We start from the raw sequence: 25,005 nt of genomic DNA, 5'->3' as shown, positions 1-25,005 counted from the left end.
TGACATCATATAGAACTCCTCAGACATTCCAAATATCACTTGATTATCAGAGGGATGTATTATGACATCAAATAGAACTACTCAGACATTCCAAATATGCCCCACTAAGATGTCACCATACTATTCATTTACAGCCCCTCTGACAGATATAAATCATCAGAGTGGGAAACCAACTGACATGGTGTAACGGCAGCCTTGCCTCTCTTTACTAGATTAGGGGGTGTAACAGGGATCAGACCAACACGCAGAGTAGCCAGTGCTCAACATGTTTAATTAAACAAATAAACTGTGAACAGTACAAATACAAAATAACAAAATGTGGCAAACCGATACAGTCCTAGCTGGTGCATAGAAAACACAAAGACAGGAAACAACCACCCACAAAATCCCAACACAAAACAAGCCACCTATATATGATTCTCAATCAGGGACAACGATTGACAGCTGCCTCTGATTGAGAACCATATTAGGCCGAACACAGAAACAGACAAACTAGACACACAACATAGAATGCCCACCCAGCTCACATCCTGACCAACACTAAAACAAGCAAAACACATAAGCACTATGGTCAGGATGTGACACATGGAAACAATGGAGCAAATGTATCACTATCAGAGAGGTGTATTATGACATCATATAGAACTACTCAGACATTCTAAATATCACTTGATTATCAGAGGGGTGTATTATGACATCAAATAGAACTACTCAGACATTCTAAATATCACTTGATTATCAGAGGAGTGTATTATGACATCATATAGAACTACTCAGACATTCCAAATATCACTTGATTATCAGAGGGGTGTATTATGACATCATATAGAACTACTCAGACATTCCAAATCAGGCTTCATCCATATCATGAAGGTGGATATTGATCCAACCATTTCCAAAGTAATGACCGGGCTGACGGAAACAGGATATGCCTGTACAATTTTATTAATGCAGACAGACAATTTGTTAGTTCGTTTTACATGGTGGGGTCTTTTTGTGTCAGTAAAAATGTATGAATGAGAAATGGCGATGGAAACTCCTTTATGTGCAAATATTTATATAATAACCATCACATCTCAGTTAACTTGGAGTCACGCGATGATATATTGTGTGGTCCTCCCTCTACAACTTGGGAACCCATGCAGTTTATTAGGCTACAGATTAAATAAGTTATGAACTTCACAGGGTGGTGAAACTGCATGTGATGAGCTTGATGCTCCTTTCCAATACATTTTGATGGTCTTCTTCTGGTGACATGATGATTGATGCTTGGTTTCCATTTGACAAATAAAATAATATTGCTCTTATCCATAATAATCTCATCATGTAGGTAGCCTACCAACACTGTATATGTGAGCTGCTGACTACAGTACACGGGACAAGAGCACGTTTGCTATATAATACAACAGCTTTTTAAACCCTCAGTAGAGTTGAAAATGTGATGGAAACCCATTTAACTTGTATTTTTCATACGGTATATGGGATTTTAACAGCAAAAGTTGTTTTATTTGTCACACAAAGCCTTATGTCTGCAATTAGTCTGTTTGAAAGAAACATTTCTGGTGGGAAAATGCATATATTGTTTTGTACATATTTGAGAATATTCACATGAAAATCTGTCGCAAATTGCACGGAAACTTAGCTACTAAGGTGGATATTGCTCCAACACCTGCCGCTTATTCAAACCAGCCCACTGGGCACAGACGTCAGTTCAACATCTAGTTTCTATTTACATTTCTTTGAGTCGTGAATTCAACATGAAATCAACACAAAATGTCACCTGTCATTGGATTTAGCTTACAAGTTGGGTGAAAAATAAATAAAGATTCCTGATGTTGATGGCTTTTTACAAATCCAATCAGTTTTCTGCATTGATCAAACATCATCACATGGATTTGTTTTGTTGAAATGACGTGGAAACAACATTTATTCAACCAGTGGGAGGCTTGTAAATGACCCCAGGAAAGTGGAACGAGGAACTCTTCATTGAGACAATGATAAACAGCAATCTGTGGGAGAGTTGTGGTGGATATTATAAAATAAGGATCTGCTGGAATCCAAGTAAAACCAAGATTTTTTATTTCTGAGCTCAGAGAGAATAACAGAGTTACACAGCGCAGTGTAGACAGTCTGAATTCCTGAAGCATTGGGTGATGAGCACATATCTTTATAGTTTCCTGTTCCTGGGAGGGACTTTATTCATACAAGGACATAGGTGCAGCTGGTTTGCAACACAGGATGATACTCCCAGGAACAGTTTCACAAGGTTAGTCACATACGCAGATATGTGGACACATACAATTAACATTTTGCATTACAGAGTCTGTGAACATTTTAATTTCATTAAATCATCAGTGGGCCAACATTGCAAATGTAAACAACGGAACAAATGCATCACATCCAAATATCACTGTATTATCTGTAGTGTTGGAGGAATGACACACAGATAAACACACACATAGTCAGAGTTTAAAAAAGGACCATTTAAACACATGGAATCTGATCTACTCTATATTCAAACTGACGTACTCCATATTCAATTCATGTTTTATTACAAAAACATATATTTGAGTATACTTTGAACCATTTCATTTAATATGGTACAAACAGGTAAACACATTCTCAGGCAACAATATAAGACAATTGGAGCACTGTGTATGTTCTCTGATAAATTTTAAGTTAATGTGATGTGAAATATAAATTTACACACTAGGAGAAGTAATTATTCTCTCCTGTGTGGATTCGCACATGATGTTTAAGTGACTGTGATGAGTAATATGTCTTCCCACAGTCTGAGCATTTGTAAGGCTTCTCCCCTGTGTGCAGTCTCATGTGTTCCTTCAGCTTCCCTGAATAGTTAAAACGCTTTCCACAGTGGGAACAATGGTAAGGCTTCTCCCCTGTGTGTATTCGCTCATGAGCTTTCAGGTTTCCTAAATGGGTAAAATGCTTTGAACACCGGGAGCAGTGGTAAGGCTTCTCCCCTGTGTGCAGTCTCTTGTGTTCTTTCAGGTTTCCTAAATGGGTAAAACGCTTTGCACACTGGGAGCAGTGGTAAGGCTTCTCCCCTGTGTGCACACTCATGTGTTCTTTCAGGCTTCCTAATTGGATAAAACGCTTTGCACAATGTGAGCAGTGGTAAGGCTTCTCCCCTGTGTGTATTCGCTCGTGAGCTTTCAGGCTTCCTGACTGGTTAAAACTCTTTCCACACTGGGAGCAGTGGTAAGGCCTCTCCCCTGTGTGCAGTCTCATGTGTTCTTTCAGGCTTCCTAATTGGGTAAAACTCTTTCCACACTGGGCGCAATGGCATGGCTTCTCCCCTGTGTGTATTCGCTCATGAGCTTTGAGGGTGTCTAACCGCTTAAAACTCTTTCCACACTGAGAGCAATGGTGTGGCTTCGTTCTTATGTGTACCCTCTCATGTCTTTTCAAGCTAACTAACTGGTTAAAACTCTTTCCACAATGGGAGCAGAGGTGTCGTCTTGCTGGTTCGGACGTCTTTGGTTCCTCCAAGGTTGGTTTTCCTCCTGCAAAAGACAATGTTAATTTTAAGAGATGCCAGAATGAAATCTCCACATGATAAAACTGCCTTGCTGAGGTTTAATCCAAATCACATCCCTCAATATCCTGATGCCAGTTTTCAAACATTTCATAATTTAAAACAAATGATGTAGAGCTTCCTGGTAATTACTGATAATATGTTTACATTACTTATTATTCTTTCTGTTATATAAGTCAGACCACAAAACACTAAACAGTTCTAGAACACTGAAGACACAGACTGGATTCCAATCAGCAGGTGGTTCTAAATACACTGCTCAAAAAAATAAAGGGAACACTTAAACAACACAATGTAACTCCAAGTCAATCACACTTCTGTGAAATCAAACTGTCCACTTAGGAAGCAACACTGATTGACAATAAATTTCACATGCTGTTGTGCAAATGGAATAGACAAAAGGTGGAAATTATAGGCAGTAAGTAAGACACCCCCAAAAAAGGAATGGTTCTGCAGGTGGTGACCACAGACCACTTCTCAGTTCCTATGCTTCCTGGCTGATGTTTTGGTCACTTTTGAATGCTGGCGGTGCTTTCACTCTAGTGGTAGCATGAGACGGAGTCTACAACCCACACAAGTGGCTCAGGTAGTGCAGTTCATCCAGGATGGCACATCAATGCGAGCTGTGGCAAAAAGGTTTGCTGTGTCTGTCAGCGTAGTGTCCAGAGCATGGAGGCGCTACCAGGAGACAGGCCAGTACATCAGGAGACGTGGAGGAGGCCGTAGGAGGGCAACAACCCAGCAGCAGGACCGCTACCTCCGCCTTTGTGCAAGGAGGTGCACTGCCAGAGCCCTGCAAAATGTCCTCCAGCAGGCCACAAATGTGCATGTGTCTGCTCAAACGGTCAGAAACAGACTCCATGAGGGTGGTATGAGGGCCCGACATCCACAGGTGGGGGTTGTGCTTACAGCCCAACACCGTGTAGGACGTTTGGCATTTGCCAGAGAACACCAAGATTGGCAAATTCGCCACTGGCGCCCTGTGCTCTTCACAGATGAAAGCAGGTTCACACTGAGCACATGAGCACATGTGAAAGACGTGACAGAGTCTGGAGACACCGTGGAGAACGTTCTGCTGCCTGCAACATCCTCCAGCATGACCGGTTTGGCGGTGGGTCAGTCATGGTGTGGGGTGGCATTTCTTTGTGGGGCCGCACAGCCCTCCATGTGCTCGCCAGAGGTAGCCTGACTGCCATTAGGTACCGAGATGAGATCCTCAGACCCCTTGTGAGACCATATGCTGACACATGCACATTTGTGGCCTGCTGGAGGTCATTTTGCAGGGCTATGGCAGTGCACCTCCTTGCACAAAGGCGGAGATAGCGGTCCTGCTGCTGGGTTGTTGCCCTCCTACGGCCTCCTCCACGTCTCCTGATGTACTGGCCTGTCTCCTGGTAGCGCCTCCATGCTCTGGACACTACGCTGACAGACACAGCAAACCTTTTTGCCACAGCTCGCATTGATGTGCCATCCTGGATGAACTGCACTACCTGAGCCACTTGTGTGGGTTGTAGACTCCGTCTCATGCTATCACTAGAGTGAAAGCACCGCCAGCATTCAAAAGTGACCAAATCATCAGCCAGGAAGCATAGGAACTGAGAAGTGGTCTGTGGTCACCACCTGCAGAACCATTCCTTTTTTGGGGGTGTCTTACTAATTGCCTATAATTTCCACCTTTTGTCTATTCCATTTGCACAACAGCATGTTAAATTTATTGTCAATCAGTGTTGCTTCCTAAGTGGACAGTTTGATTTCACAGAAGTGTGATTGACTTGGAGTTACATTGTGTTGTTTAAGTGTTCCCTTTATTTTTTTGAGCAGTATATATAACCTTCATAGCTTTATGATACAGAATGTGACCTATACACTTCCTTGAACCTAAATTAAGTAAAGAAGTCATTTTGTGTGGAAGTTTCATTTTTACATTTGGAGCACATCAGGAACATCTCCCCGTTGTCGATAGGGTCGACACATTCCAAGATGGCGTAGCAGTCGGACGTGTGTTTTGTCTTGTCCCGTCCCATGTAAATATTTTTATATATTGTTTTCATTTGGTATATATTGTAATCTCACTTTCCATTTACGGACTAAATTAACTTTCCTGCAAACCGCCTCACCCAATGTGGTACAGATCTGCTATTTTTATACTTTAGAACCGGAACCCCCATCAGAAGCTAGCCAGCTAACTAGCTACTAGCTAGTAGTCAGTTAGCCACTACTAGCGGTCTTCACCGTTAACTCGGACACCAGCCAGCTTCAGCTCGGTCAATACCTGCCAGTCTGCACAGCGCGATATCAACCCAGAGCTTATCGGACTGCTTTTTCTCTACCACATCTCCGGATTCCTACCGCAAGCTCTGAACCTTTACACATCGCAGCTAGCTAGCTGCAATCCGAGTAGCTACTCCTGGCAAACGTCTCTGTCCCGAAGCAAGCACCACTTAGACTTGAACTAGCCTCGAACTAGGCCCATCTCCCAGCTTGCCAAAGTGGTCCACCAGCTAATTCTTGGGCTACAATACCTCTTTTGCCAATTGGCCTGGACCCATTACTGCCGACACGGAGCCCCGCCGATCCATCACGACTGGTCTGCCGACGTAATCGCCCGACATCGCCGAAGACCCATCTGCTAGCCCCTGCCCGCTAGCTTTCTGAATCACCATGTCTCCAGCTCGCCTAGCGTAGTAGCGACTACCGAACGGCTCCCTGACACACCTATTGCTGCTCATTGGACCCTATGATCACTCGGCTACACATGCCTCTCCCTAATGTCAATATGCCTTGTCTATTGCTGTTTAGGTTAGTTATTATTGTTTTATTTCACTGTAGAGCCCCCAGCCCCGCCCAACATGCCTTAGATAGCCCTTTTGTCCCACCCCCCACACATGCAGTGACCTCACCTGGGTTAACTGGTGCCTCTAGAGACAAAAGCTCTCTCATTATCACTCAATGCCTAGGTTTACCTCCACTGTACTCACATCCTACCATACCCTTGTCTGTACATTATGCCTTGAATCTATTCTACCGTGCCCAGAAATCTGCTCCTTTAACTCTCTGTTCTGAACGCACTAGATGACCAGTTCTTATAGCCTTTAGTCATACACTTATCCTACTCCTCCTCTGGTGATGTAGAGGCTAATCCAGGACCTGCAGCCCCACTCCCATTCCCCAGGCGCTCTCATTTGTTGACTTCTGTAACTGTAAAAGCCTTGGTTTCATGCATGTTAACATCAGAAGCCCACCCCCCCCCTAAATTTGTTTTATTCACTGCTTTAGCACACTCCGCCAACTGAGATGTCCTAGCCGTGTCTGAATCCTGGTTTAGGAAGGCCACCAAAAATCATGACATTTCCATCCCTAACTACAACATTTTCTGACAAGATAGAACTTCCAAAGGGGGCAGAGTTACAATCTACTGCCGAGTTCTGTCATACTATCCAGGTCTGTGCCAAAAACAATTAGAGCTTCTACTTTTAAAAATCCACAATTCAAATCAAAGTTTATTTGTCACGTGCGTCGAATACAACAGGTGTAGACCTTAGAGTGAAATGCTTACTTACAGGCTCTAACCAATAGTGCGAAAAAAAAGGTATGTGTGTGTAGGTAAGTAAAGAAAGAAAATAACAGTAAAAAGACATTTGAAAATAACAGTAGCAAGGCTATATACAGACACCGGTTAGTCAAGCTTATTGAGGTAGTATGTACATGTAGGTATGGTTAAAGTGACAGAAACAAGTCTATCACCGTTGCCGCTTGTTATAGATTCCCCTCAGCCCCCAGCTGTGCCCTGGACACCATATGTGAATTGATTTCCCCCCAGTCTATCTTCAGAGTTCGTACAGTTAGGTGACCTAAACTATGATATGTTTAACACCCCGGCCGTCCTACAATCTAAGCTAGATGCCCTTAATCTCACATAAATTATCAAGGAACCTACCAGGTACAACCCTAAATCTGTAACCATGGGCACCCTCTTAGATATCATCCTGACTAACTTGCCCTCTAAATACACCTCTGCCGTCTTCAACCAGGATCTTAGCAATCACTGCCTCATTGCCTGCGTCCGTAATGGGTCCGCGGTCAAACGACCATCCCTCATCACTGTCAAACGCTCCCTAAAACAATTCAGCGAGTAGGCCTTTCTAATCGACCTGGCCCGGGTATCCTGGTAGGATATTGACCTCATCCCGTCAGTAGAGGATGTCTGGTTTCTCTTTAAAAGTAATTTCCTCACCATCCTAAATAAGCATGCCCCATTCCAAAAATGTAGAACTAAGAACAGATATAGCCCTTGGTTCACCCCAGACTTGACTGCCCTTGACCAGCACAAAAACATCCTGTGGCGTTCTGCATTAGCATCGAATAGCCAGCGATATGCAACTTTTCAGGGAAGTCAGGAACCAATATAGACAGTGTCGTGGAAAATTGCAAGATGATGTTATAATGCTTGTATTGCATTATAATGGTTGTTTTATTCGACAGAAAAGAGTGTTCTGTTAACTATTGTGTGTGTGTTCCACTGAGGATGGGCCTCTATGAGATAGCACTGACAGAAGAGATTTACGATGTCTTTGGGTGATAAAACCAAAATAGTATTCCAGATAACATGAGGTAATGTTTTTGTGCTTTGAAGTACCAGGAACGAGATTAGAACCTCATCTTAGGGACCAAACTGAACGATAATTTACAGCGAATGCTATCTGGCTATGGGATACTCCTCTCTCTCAAGTAAAAGTCTTTCTTTGTGAACTTTTCTTAAGATATGTGGTTCGTCATGTAAATTGAGAGGGGTGTATTTTGGCTTTAAAAGATCTTTGTACTTTTCTGTTGACACTTTCAATGGTTCATTAGAGATAGCGCATCATTGAAAGTAAAATGCTATTGCAAAGCTCTTATTATTAAAGATGTAGTTTAAGTATAACTCTGACTGGTGTGTGAAGTTTGTAACTCTCCTCATTTGGTAAAGTAGAAATATGCCACCACAACAGTCAGTTAGGAAAGCTCAGGCTAGCTTTTTCAAATAGAAATTTGCGTCCTGTAGCACTAATTCCAAAACGTTTTGGGACACTAAAGTCCATGGAGAATAAGAGCACCTCCTCCCAGCTGCCCCCCTGCACTGAAGCTAGGAAACACTGTCACCACCGATAAATCTACAATAATCGATCATTTCAATAAGCATTTTTCTACGGCTGGCCATGCTTTCCACCTGGCTACCCCTACCCCGGCCAAAAGCTCTGCACCACCTGCAGCAACTTTCCCAAGCACCCCCCCCCCCCACCCCCCCCCCCCCCCCCCCCACCCAAATCAAGACAGCTGATGTTCTGAAAGAGCTGCAAAATCTGTATCCTTACAAATCAGCTGGGCTAGACAATCTGGAACCTCTTTCCCAAAATTGTTGCAAACCCCAACTATTACTAACCTGTTCAACTTGTCTTTCGTATTGTCTGAGATCCCCAAAGATTGGAAAGCTGCCGCGGTCATCCCCCTCTTCAAAGGGGGAGACACTCTAGACCCAAACTGTTATAGACCTATTCCCATCCTGCCCTGCCTTTCTAAAATCTTTGACAGTCTCTATGGGGGTGACACAGGGTTCAATTTCTCTGTATATACAGTTGAAGTCGGAAGTTTACATACACCTTAGCCAAATACATTTAAACTCAGTTTTTCCCAATTCCTGACATTTAATCCCAGTAAAAATTCCCTGTTTTATGTCAGTTAGGATCACCACTTTATTTTAGGTGTGAAATGTCAGAATAATAGTAGAGAGAATAATTTATTTCAGCTTTATTTCTTTCAACACATTCCCAGTGGATCAGAAGTTTACATACACTAAATTAGTATTTGGTAGGATTGGCTTTAAATTGTTTAACTTGGGTCAAAGTTTCGGGTAGCCTTCCACAAGCTTCCCACAATAAGTTAGGTGAATTTTGGCCCATTCCTTCCTGACAGGGCCAAAATTGTAATTGAGACAGGTTTGTAGGCCTCCTTGCTCGCACATGCTTATTCAGTTCTGCCAACAAATATTCTATGGGATTGAGGTCAGGGCTTTGTGATGGCCACTTCAATACCTTGACTTTGTTGTCCTTAAGCCATTTTACCACAAATTTGGAAGTATGCTTGGGGTCATTGTCCATTTGGAAAACCCATTTGTGACCAAGCATTAACTTCCTGACTGATGTCTTGAGATGCTGCTTCAATATATCCACATAATTTTCTTTCCTCATGATGCCATCTATTTTGTGAAGTGCACCAGTCCCTCCTGCAGCAAAGCACCCCCACAACATGATGCTCCCACCCCCGTGTTTCATGGTTGGGATGGTGTTCTTCGACTTGTAAGCATCTCCCTTTTTCCTCCAAACATAACGATGGCCATACAGTTCTATTTTTGTTTCATCAGACCAAAGGTATGATCTTTGTCCTCATGTGCAGTTGCAAACCGGAGTCTGGCTTTTTAATGGCAGTTTTGGAGCAGTGGCTTCTTCCTTGCTGAGCGACCTTTCAGGTCATGTCGATATAGGACTCATTTTACTGTGGATATAGGTCATTTTGTACCTGTTTCCTCCAGCATCTTCACAAGGTCCTTTGTTGTTGTTCTGGGATTGATTTGCACTTTTCGCACCAAAGTACGTTCATCTCTAGGAGACAGAACGCGTCTCCTTCCGTAGCTGTATTTATTTATTTTACCAGGTATGTTGACTGAACACATTCTCATTTACAGCAACAACCTGGGGAATAGTTACAGGGGAGAAGAGGGGGATGAATGAGCCAATATGACGGCTGCGTGGTCCCATGGTGTTTATACTTGCGTACTATTGTTTATACAGATGAACGTAGTACCTTCAGGCATTTGGAAATTACTCCCAACAATGAACCAGACTTGTGGAGGTCTACAATTTTTTTTCTGAGGTCTTGGCTGATTTCTTTTGATTTTCCCATGATGTCAAGCAAAGAGGCACTGAGTTTGAAGGTAGGCCTTGAAAAACATCCACAGGTACACCTCCAATTGACTCAAATGAGGTCAATTGGCCTACCAGAGGCGTCTAAAGCCATGTCATCATTTTCTGGAATTTTCCAAGCTGTTTAAAGGCACAGTCAACTTAGTGTATGTAAACTTCTGACCCACTGGAATTGTGCTACAGTGAATTAAAAGTGAAATAATCTGTCTGTAAACAATTGTTGGAAAAATTACTTGTGTCATGCACAAAGTAGATGTCCTAACCGACTTGCCAAAACTATAGTTTGTGAGCAAGAAATTTGTGGAGTGGTTGAAAAACGAGTTTTAATGACTCCAACATAAGTGCATGTAAACTTCCGACTTCAACTGTATCAATGATGTCGCTCTTGCTGCTGGGGATTCTCTGATCCACCTCTACGCAGACGACACCATTCTGTATACATCTGGCCCTTCTTTGGACACTGTTTTAACAAACCTCCAAACGAGCTTCAATGCCATACAACACTCTTTCGTGGCCTCCAACTACTTTTAAATGCTAGTAAAACTAAATGCATGCTCTTCAACCGATTGCTGCCCGCACCCGCCCGCCTGACTAGCATCACTACTCTGGACGGTTCTGACTTAGAATATGTGGACAACTACAAATACCTAGGTGTCTGGTTAGACTGTAAACTCTCCTTCCAGACTCACATTAAGCATCTCCAATCCAAAATTATATCTTGAATCGGCTTCCTATTTCGCAACAAAACCTCCTTCACTCATGCTGCCAAACATACGCTTGTAAAACTGACTATCCTACCGATCCTTGACATCGGCGAAGTCATTTACAAAATAGCCTCCAACACTCTACTCAGCAAATTGGATGTAGTCTATCACAGTGCCATCCGTTTTGTCACCAAAGCCCCATATACTACCCACCACTGCAACCTGTATGCTCTCGTTGGCCCTCTCTACATATTCGTCGCCAAACTCACTGGCTCCAGGTCATCTATAAGTCTTTGCTACGTAAAGCCCCGCCTTATCTCAGCTCACTGGTCACCATCAGCTTACCCACCAGTAGCACGCACTCCAGCAGGTATATTTCACTGGTCACACCCAAAGCCAACACCTACTTTGGCCGCCTTTCCTTCCAGTTCTCTGCTGCCAATGACTGGAACGAATTGCAAAAATCACTGAAGCTGGAGACTTATATCTCCCTCTCTAACTTTAAGCATCAGTTGCCAGAGCAGCTTACCTGTACACAGCCCTTCTGTAAATAGCACACACAACTACCTCATCCCCATATTGTTATTTAGATTTTTTTGCACCCCAGTATCTCTACTTGCACATCATCATCTGCACATCTATCACTCCAGTGTTAATGCTAAATTGGCCTATGGCCTATTTATTGCCTTACCTCCCTAATCTTACTACATTTGAACACACTGTACATAGACCTTTTATATTGTGTTGTTGACTGTACGTTTGTTTATCTGTTTATCCCATGTGTAACTCTGTGTTGTTTTTGTAGCACTGCTTTGCTTTATCTTGGCCAGGTCGCAGTTGTAAATGAGAACTTGGATAAATAAAGGTGAAAAAAAAAGGCTTTTTTTATTTATTTAGAAGTTCACACATTTTTTTTAACATTTTGACTATCATTAATGTCATGATATTTTGAGTAAAGTAAAAAAATAATGAAATATTTTGGGTAGATGTTCCAAAAATGTAAATATGTAAAGTGTTGGTTCCATGTTTAATGAGCTGAAATAAAACATCCCAGAATTCTTCCACACGCATGAAAGATTATTTCTCTCAAATCTGGTTCACAAATTTGATAACATCCCTGTCAGTGAACATTTCTCCTTTGCCAAGATAATCCATTCACCTGACAGGTGTGCCATATCAAGAAGCTGATCAAACAGCATGATCATTACACAGGTGCACCTTGTGCTGGGGACAATAAAAGGCCACTAAAATGTTCAGTTTTGTCACACAACACAATGCCACAGATGTCTCTAGTTTTGAGGGAGCGTGCAATTGGCATGCTGACTGCAGGAATATCCACTGGAGCTGTTACCAGATAATTGAATGTTAATTTAATTTCTCTACCATAAGCCGCCTCTAACGTTGTTTAGGAGAATTTGGCAGTACATCCGACCGGTCTCACAACCGCAGACCATGTATAACAACGCCATCCAGGACTTCCACATCGTCTGAGCACCCGCCACCCAGAGCTATTTGACCAATTAGGAGAGTGATGTGGTGCTGCAGCAGTTGACCTGGCCTCCACAATCAACCGACCTCAACCCAATTGAGAAGGTTTGGGATGAGTTGGACCGCAGAGTGAAGGAAAAGTAGCCAACATGTGCTTAGCATATGTGGGAACTCCTTCAAGACTGGTTGTCCTGGTAACAGATACCAGATCTATTTTATTTGTTCAAACTAAACTACAGCACTTACTTTGATGAGTCAAATCTGATCCTTTCTTCTCTCCTCCTCCTCTCACAGTTCCATTTAGACCCGTTGTTTTCCTGCAGTCCACCAGCAGCACAGACAACCTCTTCATACCCAGCAGTAAGGCGCTACCGGGAGAGGCACGACATGGGGACTCTGGGAGGACGGAAGGGCTAGCGTTGTCCTGGTAACACTAAAGAGGGGACACAGACCATTATGGATGCTGATGTCACTGTTGTCATAAAGTGCTTAACAGAAAACCAGCCCCGGATAGAGCAAGATGTATGCTAGACCAGACCAAACTGTACCATCTGGTGTTGTGATCTGGAGAGACTCTTCTCTGACTCGTCAGCATCAGGATGTTGTTGAGGCTCCCCAGAGGATCCACGATAGTCATGTCTCTCTCCTGTGTGAACGAGAACATCAAACAGATTGTAAACTTATGATCTTCTATTACAATCATAGGGTCTAACAAGAGGCATTAATATGTCTAAAAAGGGCCCAAAATGGCCACTTCCATCATGATTTTATTAAATATTTTTTGTGATGCAAATGTAAAAGGGTCGTTCCACTAAATGGGTGCCTTTTACTTCCCTTTGACATTTTAAGTAGGAAATTATGCATCAATATTGCATTTTAAAAGCCTGTTATTTTAGATGAAGTGCACTTTAATACAGACAACAAGGATAATTAAATACATCTCATTTAAAAGTCCCAAAAATATATGTATCAATGGCAGATTACACCTTAAACAATTCCTACAGTACTGAACAACATAGTCAAGTGTAGAACTTCAGTAGAATGTCCCTTTAAAACCACACATTAGTTCAACAACAGCAGAGTTTGTGTCCCTGTTTTTAAGTCAGTACTCACTGGTGTTAATCGGATCTTCAGCCTCCTCCTCCTTTATTGAGATAGCCTCCTTATCCTCTTTTACTCCAAAAGGTTCTTCCTCTTCTTTCACTACATTCTCTTCTTTCAATTTTACGGCATCTTCCTCCTTTTTGATTCTCAAAGCTTCTACCTCCTCCTCTTCCACTTTGACAACCTCTTTCCCATCTTCCTCTTTCACTGTAATATCATTCTCTCCTTTCAATGTGATAGCCTCCTCTTCCTCGTCTTTCATTCTGAAAGCTTCTTCCTCTCTTTTCATCAGAGCTTCTTTCTCCGTCTAGTTTAGTGAGCTCATGCCAGGTCGCAGTTGTAAATGAGAACTTGTTCTCAAATAGTCTACTTGGTTAAATAAAGGTGAAATAAATACAGTAGTACCAATGTAACAGATTTGCTAATGTAATAAGCAAATTGCGTTTAAATGAACAAGTAGATACGTAAACAGAATGATGTTCTAAACACTAAGATTAGTATACACAATATTGGTCTAAAGATCTTAAATGGTTCGGTTTAATGTTCGCTACAAACCACCACGGTGGGTGAATCAGAAGCCTTTTGTCGCTGTTGAAGAGGCCTCCCGTCCAGTCCACTATATTATACGTCACACAAGAACCATCAACTGAAAGACTCACATCGCCGTCTGCTGCCTGGAGTGGGTAACGCAGACTGGGAAAAAAATCCCCATTACATTGTTTATTCTGGCAAGCAATGTCATAAGAAGTCATTTAAAAACAACCAGATGTTATGTTTTCTCCTCCTTCTTTACAGCCAATACTTTCCTCCAGGGCTGACCTGCCCATTAGGCAGGATTAGGTGACAGATTGAAGAGGGTGGCATATTCCTAGCTAAATTGACCAAGGCTCATCTGGTGGTATAATTTGTATTCATTTTTGCCATAGTTATTCTGAACCTACTGCCTGCAAGTTGTCATTATCTACACCCAAAAAATGAAAATATCTTCTCAGATATCTCAAATATTTTTCTCAGACTTCAAAAGTGGTCTCCTGATGTGGTTTAATTATTGTTGTGGACTTAGAACATCCAATGTTGTTGTTTTTCTATTAACAGTGTGATTTTGGAAGCGAAAAACAGAAAAACAGCGACAATCAGAAACCTTGAAAAACTAAACGTAGAATATAAATGAAAGATTAGGTCCTTGAATGGTCAAAAACCTCTTCAAATAGAAGTACGTTTATAGCACAAAATATCTTACAGGTAGACCCTCTCTCATCATGTCACAAGCTGACAGGCTCCCAGAGGCAGGGCCATAAAAGGCCCCAGCTCACTCAACTGCCCCTCCCCTTTCCAACAGCCATCAACCCAGAACATCCTGAAGACAGAACATCTAAAAGATCATCTGGGAATCCTTTCTTCCTCAAGGAGCTTTTCAAAAGTGAGGTGAATATTCAATGTGATGTTTGTTCAGTGCATTCGGAAAGTATTCAGACCCCTTTACTTTTTCCACATTTTGTTACGTTACAGCCTTATTTGAAAATGGATTTTAAAAATATATATTCAGCAATCTACACACAATAGCCCATCATTTGGGGTGGCAGGTAGCCTATTGGTTAGAGCATTGGGCTAGTAACCATAAGGTTGATGGATCGAATCCCTGAGCTGACAAGGTAAAACTCTGTTGTTCTGACCCCGAACAAGGCACTGTTCAGCGGTAGGTCGTCATTGTAAATAAGAAATTGTTCTTAACTGACTTGCCTAGTTAAATATAAAACATCTAATTACAAAGCAAAAACAGGTTTTTAGAAACATTTATTAAAGATAAACAATATACCTTTACATAACAGTAAGTATTCAGACCCTTCAGTAAGTATTCAGACCCTTTATATGAGACTGTCAGAGTAAAAACCAAGCCATGAGGTAGAAGGAATTGTCTGTAGAGCTCCGAGACAGGATTAGGTCGAGGCACAGATCTTGGGAAGGGTCCCAACACATTTCTGCAGCATTGAAGGTCCCCAAGAACACAGTGGCCTCCATCATTCTAAAATGGAAGAAGTTTGGAACCACCAAGACTCTTCCTAGAGCTGGCGGCACAGCCAAACTGAGCAGTCGGGGGAGATGGGCCTTGGTCAGGGGGGTGACCAAGAACCCGATGGTCACTCTGACAGAGCTCTAGAGTTCTTCTGTGGAGATGGGAGAACCTTCCAGAAGGACAACCATCTCTCCACCTCTCCACCAATCAAGCCTTTATGGTAGAGTGGCCTGACGGAAGCCCCCCCTCAGTCAAATGAACATGACAGCCCACTAGGAGTTTGCCAAAAGGCACCAAAAGGACTTTCAGACAATGAGAAACCAGATTCTCTGGTCTGATGAAACCAAGATTGAACTCTTTGGCCTGAATGCCAAGCGTCACGTCTGGAGGAAACCTGGCACCATCCAAGGGGGGAGCATGGTGGTGGCAGCATCATGCTGTGGGGATGTTTTTCAGCAGCAGGGACTAGGAGATTAGTCAGGATCAAGGGAAAGATGAACCGAGCAAAGTACAGAGAGATCCTTGATGAAAACCTGCTCCAGAGCACTCAGGACCTCAGACTGGGGGCGAAGGTTCACCTTCCAACAGGACAACAACCCTAAGCACACAGCCAAGACAATGCAGTAGTGGCTTCGGGTCAAGTCTCTGGTCTCTGAATGTCCTTGAGTGGCCGAGCCAGAGCCCGGACTTGAACCCGGTCTAACATCTCTGGAGAGACCTGAAAATAGCTGTGCAGCGACGCTCCCCATCCAACCTGACAGAGCTTGAGAGAGTCTGCAGAGAAGAATGGGAGAAACTCCCCAAATACAGGTGTGCCAAGCTTGTAGCGTCATACCCAAGAAGACTCAATGCTGTAATCGCTGCCAAAGGTGCTTCAACAAAGTACTGAGTAAAGGGTCTGAATACTTATGAACATTTTGTTTTTCAAATTTGCAACAATTTCTAAAGACCTGTTTTTGTTTTGTCATTATGGGATATTGTGTAGATTGATGAGGGGAAAAAATGATTTAATACATTTTAGAATAAGGCTGTAACGTAAAAAAATGTGGAAAAAAGTCAAGGGGTCTGAATACTTTCTGAAGGCATTGTATATATCCATGTTATAAAGTATGAAAAGGCTTGTTCATTCACATGTCATGAAATCACTATGACATCGTCATATTTGTATATATCCTAATGAATAAACTTTGTCTGGAAACATGGTTATTATTTATTTAACAAGGTAAGTCAACTGAGAACACATTGTCATTTACAGCAACAACCTGGGGAATCATTACAGGGGAGAGAAGGGAGGATGCATGAGCCAAATTGTAAACAGTTTATATAGTTTACACAAATATTAGTCTCTTAGCTCTTATTGCAGGACTTTGACTGTGGTACATCACCTCCCCAGTCAACCTATTGTCAGAGGGGTGTATTATGACATCATATAGAACTACTCAGACATTCTAAATATCACTTGATTATCAGAGGGGTGTATTATGACATCAGATAGAACTACTCAGACACTTCAAATCAGGCTTCATCCATATCATGAAGGTGGATATTGATCCAACCATTTCAAAAGTAATGACCAGGCTGATGGAAACAGGATATGCCTTTACAATTTTATAAAAGCCGACAGACGATATGTTAGTTCGTTTTACATGGTGGGGTCTTTTTGTGTCAGTAAAAATGTTTAAGCGAGAAATGGCGGTGGAAACTCCTTTATGCTCAAATATTTATATTTAAGTTTTGTCACGCAAAGCCTTTTATCTGCAATGAGTATGTTTGATAGAAACATTTCTGGTGGGAAAATGCGTATATTGTTTTATGCAGACTTTAGAATATTCACATGAAAATCTGTCGCAAATTGCATGGAAACTTAGCTACTAAGGTGGATATTGATCCAACACCTGCCACGTATTCAAACCAGCCCACTGGGCACAGACGTCAGTTCAACATCTAGTTTCTATTTACATTTCTTTGAGTCGTCAACTAAAGTGAATTCAACATGAAATCAACACAAAATGTCACCTGTCATTGGATTTAGGTTGCCAGTTGGATGAAAAATAACTAAAAATACCTGATGTTGATGGCTTTTTACAAATCCAATCAGTTTTCTACATCTATCATCATCACATGGATTTGTTTTGTTGAAAGTACGTGGAAACAACGTTTATTCAACCAGTGGGAGGCTTGTAATTGCCCCCAGAAAAGTTGAACGAGGAACTCTTCATTGAGACAATGATAAACAGCAATCTGTGAGTGAGTTGTGGTGAATATTATAAAATAAGGATCTGCTGGAGTCCAAGTCAAACCAAGATTCTTTATTTCTGAGCTCAGAGAGAATAACAGAGTTACACAGCGCAGTGTAGACAGTCTGAATTCCTGAAGCATTGGGTGATGAGCACATATCTTTATAGTTTCCTGTTCCTGGGCGGGACTTTATTCATACAAGGACGCAGGTGCAGCTGGTTTGCAACACATAATGATGGTCCCAAGAACAGGAGATTATAATAGGACAGTTTCACAAGGTTAGTCACATAATCAGTTATGTGGACACACATACAATTAACATTTTCTGTTACAGTCTGAATATTTGAATTTCATTAAATCATCAGTGGGCCAACAATGCAAATGTAAACAATGGAACAAATGCATCACATCCAAATATCACTGTATTATCTGTAGTGCTGGAGGAATGACACACCCAGATAAACACACACAAAGAGTTTTAAAAAGGACCATTTAAACACATGGAATCTGATCTACTTTATATTCAAACTGACATACTCCATATTAAATTCATGTTTTCTAATAAAAACAAACAAATATGTTTGAGTATACCTTGTACCATTTAATTTCATATGGTAAAAACAAGTAAACACATTATCAGTCAACAATATAAGACAATGGGAGCACTGTGTATGTTCTCTGATGAATTTTAAGTCAATGAGATGTGAAATATCGATATACAAGTAATTCTTCTCTTCTGTGTGGATTCTCTCATGACGTTCAAGTGACTGTGATGAGTAATATGTTTTCCCAGTCTGAGCAATTTCTAAGCCTTCTCCTCTGTGTGTAGTCTCATTTGTTCTTTCAGGCTTCCTAAATGGGCAAAAACTTTGCACCCTGGGAGGAGTGGTAAGGCTTCTGCCCTGTGTGTATTCTCTCATGAGCTTTAAGGGTTCCTAACACCTTAAAACTATTTCCACACTGGGAGCAGTGGTAAGGCTTCTCCCCTGTGTGTATTCTCTCGTGTTGGGTCAGGCTTCCTTTCTGGTTGAAACACTTTCCACACTGGGAGCAGTGGTAAGGCTTCTCCCCTGTGTGTATTCTCTCGTGCCGTTTCAGATTTTCTGGCTGTTTGAAACACTTTCCACACTGGGAGCAGTGGTAAGGCTTCTCCCCTGTGTGTATTCTCTCGTGTTGGGTCAGGCCTCCTTTCTGGCTGAAACACTTTCCACACTGGGAGCAGTGGTAAGGCTTCTCCCCTGTGTGTATTCTCTCGTGTTGTTTCAGGTCCTCTGAACGATTGAAACACTTTCCACACTGGGAGCAGTGGTAAGGCTTCTCCCTTGTGTGTATTCTCTCGTGCCGTTTCAGATATTCTGGCTGTTTGAAACACTTTCCACACTGGGAGCAGTGGTAAGGCTTCTCCCCTGTGTGTATTCTCTCGTGTTGGGTCAGGCCTCCTTTCTGGCTGAAACACTTTCCACACTGGGAGCAGTGGTAAGGCTTCTCCCCTGTGTGTATTCCCTCGTGTTGTTTCAGGTCCTCTGGCCGATTGAAACACTTTCCACACTGGGAGCAGTGGTAAGGCTTCTCCCCTGTGTGTATTCTCTCGTGTCGTTTCAGGTCCCATGACCGATTGAAACACTGTCCACACTGGGAGCAGTGGTAAGGCTTCTCCCCTGTGTGTATTCTCTCGTGTTGTTTCAGGTCCCCTGACCGATTGAAACACTTTCCACACTGGGAGCAGTGGTAAGGCTTCTCCCCTGTGTGCATTCTCTCGTGTTGTTTCAGATGACAAGGCCGATTGAAACTCTTTCCACACTGGGAGCAGTGGTAAGGCTTCTCCCCTGTGTGTATTATCTCATGTCGTTTCAGCTCCCCTAAACTGCTGAAACACTTTCCACACTGGGAGCAGTGGTAAGGCTTCTCCCCTGTGTGTATTATCTCATGTCGTTTCAGCTCCCCTAAACTGCTGAAACACTTTCCACACTGGGAGCAGTGGTAAGGCTTCTCCCCTGTGTGTATTCTCTCGTGTTGTTTCAGACGACAAGGCCGTTTGAAACTCTTTCCACACTGGGAGCAGTGGTAAGGCTTCTCCCCTGTGTGTATTCTCTCATGAGCTTTAAGGGTTCCTAAAAGCTTAAAACTCTTTCCACACTGGGAGCAGTGGTAAGGCTTCTCCCCTGTGTGTATTTTCTCGTGGGCTTTAAGGGTTCCTAAAAGCTTAAAACTCTTTCCACACTGGGAGCAGTGGTAAGGCTTCTCCCTTGTGTGTATTTTCTCGTGTTGTTTCAGGTTCCATAACCGGTTACAACCCTTTCTACAGTGGGAGCACTGGTGTCGTCTTGCTGGTTCGGACGTCCCTGGCTCTGGTTCCTCTGAGTCTGGTCTTTCTCCTGCCAAAGACACTGTGTTATTTTTAAATAGAGACCCGAATGAAACCTCCACATGATAAAACAACCTTGCTACGAGGGTAAATCCTAAATCAGATCTCTCAATAACCTGAGGCCAGTTTTAACAATTATAGTGTGATTTTAAAACAAATGTAGAGCTTCCTGGCAATTACTGCTATGTTTACATTACTTATTTTATTCATCCTGTTTTACAAGTCAGAACACAAAAAAATAGACAGTTCTAGGACACTGAAGACACTGAAGACACAGACGTCGCTAGATTCCAAAGAAGCAGGTGGTTCTAAATATATAACTTTCATAGCTGTATGATACAGAATGTGACCTACACACTTCCTTAAACATAAAAAAACTAAAGAAGTAATTTTGTGTGGAAGTCCAAAACTTGTTTTTACGTCGAAAATACAAAGCACAAGATACAAAGCACTTGAACTTTGTGAAGCGTTTATTTGGGCTGCAATTTCTAAGGCTGCTAACTCTAATGAACTTATGCATCAGAAGTAACTCTGGGCTTTCCATTCCTGTGATGGTCCTTAAAGTAATGATGGACTGTTGTTTCTCTTTGCTTATTTGAGCTGTTCTTGACATAATATGGACTTCGTCTTTTACCCAATAGGGCTATCTTCTGTATACCACCCCTACCTTGTCACAACACAACTGATTGGCTCAAACACATTAAAACCTGTTACAAGACCATGGTGCTTGCCTACGGAGCTGTGAGGGGAACGGCACCTCTGTACCTTCAGGCTCTGATCAGGCCCTACACCCAAACAAGGGCACTGCGTTCATCCACCTCTGGCCTGCTCGCCTCCCTACCTCTGAGGAAGTACAGTTCCCGCTCAGCCCAGTCAAAACTGTTCGCTGCTCTGGCACCCCAATGGTGGAACAAACTCCCTCACGACGCCAGTTCAGCGGAGTCAATCACCACCTTCCGGAGACACCTGAAACCTCACCTCTTTAAGGAATACCTAGGTTAGGATAAAGTAATCCTTCTACCCCCCCCCCCCCTTAACCTCTAATTCCTCCCAAACCCGGATCCGGGAGCACCCCCCACAGTAAAAAAGCTGACTAGCATAGCGTCACAAGTAAATACTAGCATCTAAATATCATTAAATCACAAGTCCAAGACACCAGATGAAAGATACACATCTTGTGAATCCAGCCATCATTTCTGATTTTTAAAATGTTTTACAGGGAAGACACAATATGTAAATCTATTAGCTAACCACGTTAGCAAAAGACACCATTTTTTTACTCCACCAGTTTTTTACTCCATCAGTAGCTATCACAAATTCGACCAAAAAAGATATAAATAGCCACTAACCAAGAAAAAACTTCATCAGAGGACAGTCTGATAACATATTTATTGTATAGCATATGTTTTGTTAGAAAAATGTGCATATTTCAGGTATAAATCATAGTTTACCATTGCAGCCACTATCACAAAACTCAACAAAAGCGACTAGAATAACTACAGAGAGCAACGTGTATTACCTAATTACTCATCATAAAACATTTCTTAAAAATACACAGCGTACAGCAGATGAGACACAGATCTTGTGAATCCAGACAATATTTCAGATTTTCTAAGTGTTTTACAGCGAAAACACAATATAACGTTATATTAGCTTACCACAATAGCAAACATCACAACAGCATTGATTCAAGCAAAAACATAGCGATTAGTATAAGTCACCAAAAGATATACATTTTTTCACTAACCTTCTCAGAATTCTTCAGATGACAGTCCTATAACATCATATTACACAATGCATATAGAGTTTGTTCGAAAATGTGCATATTTAGCGGCACAAATCGTGGTTATACAATGAGAATTATTGGCCAAAACTTAGAGGAATCTGTCCGGCGCCATCTTGGTGAAGCACCTATTCTAATCGAAAACTATTCATAAACTTGACTAAAAAATACAAGTTGGACAGCTAATGAAAGATAAATTAGTTCTTAATGCAATTGCTGTGTTAGATTTTTAAAATTAACGTTACTAGACATACAGTGTGCGTTACAGCCAGACCAGTGCCTGCAAAAATGGCGACCATACACTTTTACATTTTTCCACATAAATACGGAATAACATCACAAATATCTCTTACTTTTGGACGAGCTTCCATCAGAATCTTGGGCAAGATGTCCTTTGTCCAAAGGAATCGTTGCACGGTCCTAAAACGTCCTCTTCACCTTTGGAATTAGCAGCTAACAATAGCTATGTCGCACAGACATGCCCAAACCTCAAAGCGCAATACTAAGGAAATACCGAAAATAGCAATATACTCGCATAAACTGATATAACTCGGTTTAAAATAACTTCGTTATGATGTTTCTAACACTTATATTGAATTAAATCACAGACGGATATACATAAGGCCTAAAACGAGAGCGTTTGAGCATGCCATTCTGATGTCCTCTGCGTCTTGAAGAAAGTCGAAAAGAGCGGACACTGCATGCCATGGGGTTTTATAAGCTCTGAGATCTACGTAGAAGCTCCATTCCACTTCTCATTGGTTACTGACATCCAGGTGAAGGCGGGTGCAGTTCATGACGACCCATAGGATGCATACAGAGTTTTAAACTGATCCTAGAACAGAGTCAACATTTTCAGATTTTGCAGTACCTATCAGGAATTTCGCTGCCAAACTAGTCCTGTTTCACTCAGAGAAATAATTCAAACGGTTTTAGAAACTAGAGAGTGTTTTCTATCCAATAGTAATAATAATATGCATATTGTACGAGCAAGAATTGAGTACGAGGCAGTTTAATTTGGGAACGCTAAATGTCGAAGTTGAAACAGCACCCCCTGTAGTGTCAAGAGGTTTTAAAAGAGTTAGATGCATTATTGTAAAGTGGTTGGTCCACTGGATATCATAAGGTGAATGCACCAATTTGTAAGTCGCTCTGGATAAGAGCGTCTGCTAAATGACTTAAATGTGAATGTAAATGTTATGGCTAGGGGTTCCGCTAGCGGAACGTTTTGACAACATCCGGTGAAATTGCAGAGCACAAAATATTTTTTATTCACAAGTGCAATACACCAAATTAAAGCTTAACTTCTTGTTAATCTAGCCACCGTGTCAGATTTCAAAAAGGCTTTACGGCAAAAGCAAACCATGCGATTATCTGAGGACAGCACCCCATCAAACAAACACATGACAATCATATTTCAACCCGCCAGGTGCGATACAAAACTCAGAAATAACTATATAATTTGTGCCTTAAGTTTGAAGAGCTTCTTCTGTTGGCACTCCAATATGTCCCATAAACATCACAAATGGTCCTTTTGTTCAATTAATTCCGTCGTTATATCTCCAAAATGTCCATTTATTTGGCGCGTTTGATTAAAAAAAACACCGGTTCCAACTCACCCAGCATGACTACAAATATCTAATAAGTTAAGTTACCTGTAAACGCTGTCCAAACATTTCAAACAACTTTCCTAATCGAACTTTAGGTATTTTAAAATGTAAATAATCGAGAAAATTTAAGTCGGGATAAACTGTGTTCAATACCGGATAAAAACAACGTGAAGCGTGTGACCTGGAGCGCGGATCAAAACATTAGAGAGCACTAGGCTGGACCCTCGTTCTGAATAGCCGTACTTCTTCATTTCTCTAAAGAAAAACATCAACCAATTTCTAAAGACTGTTGACATCTAGTGGAAGCAATAGGAACTGCAACCAAGTGCCACAGAAAAGTGCCACACAAAGCCATTTGAAAACAGAGTCACCTCAACAACAAAAAATTCCTCCTGGATGGTTTGTCCTCGGGGTTTCACCTGCCATTTCAGTTCTGTTATACTCACAGACATTATTTTAACAGTTTTAGAAACTTTTGAGTGTTTTCTATCCAAATCTACCAATTATATGCATATCCTAGCTTCTGGGCCTGAGTAGCAGGCAGTTTACTTTGGACACGCTTTTCATCCGGACGTGGAAATACTGCCCCCTATCCTAAACAGGTTTTAAGGAAAGAAATTCCACAACTTAACTTCTAAAAAGGCACACATGTTAATTGAAATGCATTTCAGGTGACTACCTCATGATGCTACAGTCCTCCTTTAAGACTCCATGCTACAGCCCTCCTTTAATACTCCATGTGTCATCATTAGATGCTACAGTCCTCCTTTAAGACTCCATAATGTTTCATCATTAGATGCTACAGTCCTCCTTTAAGACTCCATCATGTTTAGAATGTGTCTGGAAGCGCTACTCTATCTATTCTACTCTCATCCTTTCGGTTTTAATCATATTTATGATAATAATGTTATAATAGGTAATAACTAACTTTAATAACTAGGGTTAATACCTGCCTGGCGCCCCAACAAAATCTTTATCTTTACCCCCCTCTAACAATACCGCTACAGAATTAGCATATTAGAACATGTAACTTAAGGTCATCTGAAATATTTAGGACTAACTAATTCTTTGCCACCCATTCTGAAACTAACTGCAGCTCTATGTTAAGTGTTGCAGTCATTTCAGTTGCTGTGGTAGCTGACGTGTACAGTGTTGAGTCATCCGCATACATAGACACACTGGCT

The 25,005-nt window shown here is 41.8% G+C and overlaps 1 protein-coding gene across 1 annotated transcript in view; it reads right to left on the bottom strand.

The window, feature by feature from the left end:
• LOC120038320 (zinc finger protein 729-like) overlaps positions 1 to 20,367 on the bottom strand; it is a gene marked incomplete at both ends in the record, with an annotated part of 50,494 nt that extends 30,127 nt beyond the window's left edge. Inside the window, 2 exons of the mRNA XM_038984113.1 lie at positions 2,778 to 3,403; positions 18,965 to 20,367. Coding sequence (XP_038840041.1) covers positions 2,778 to 3,403; positions 18,965 to 20,367 — 2,029 coding nt within the window. The remainder of the gene's footprint in view (positions 1 to 2,777; positions 3,404 to 18,964) is intronic.
• Between the last annotated feature and the right edge of the window lie 4,638 nt (positions 20,368 to 25,005).

The sequence above is a fragment of the Salvelinus namaycush genome, unplaced genomic scaffold, assembly GCF_016432855.1.
Source record: "Salvelinus namaycush isolate Seneca unplaced genomic scaffold, SaNama_1.0 Scaffold213, whole genome shotgun sequence".
Classification (NCBI taxonomy): domain Eukaryota; kingdom Metazoa; phylum Chordata; class Actinopteri; order Salmoniformes; family Salmonidae; genus Salvelinus; species Salvelinus namaycush.
Note: the sequence above shows the minus strand (reverse complement) of the source record. Positions and strands in the feature narration are given on the sequence as shown.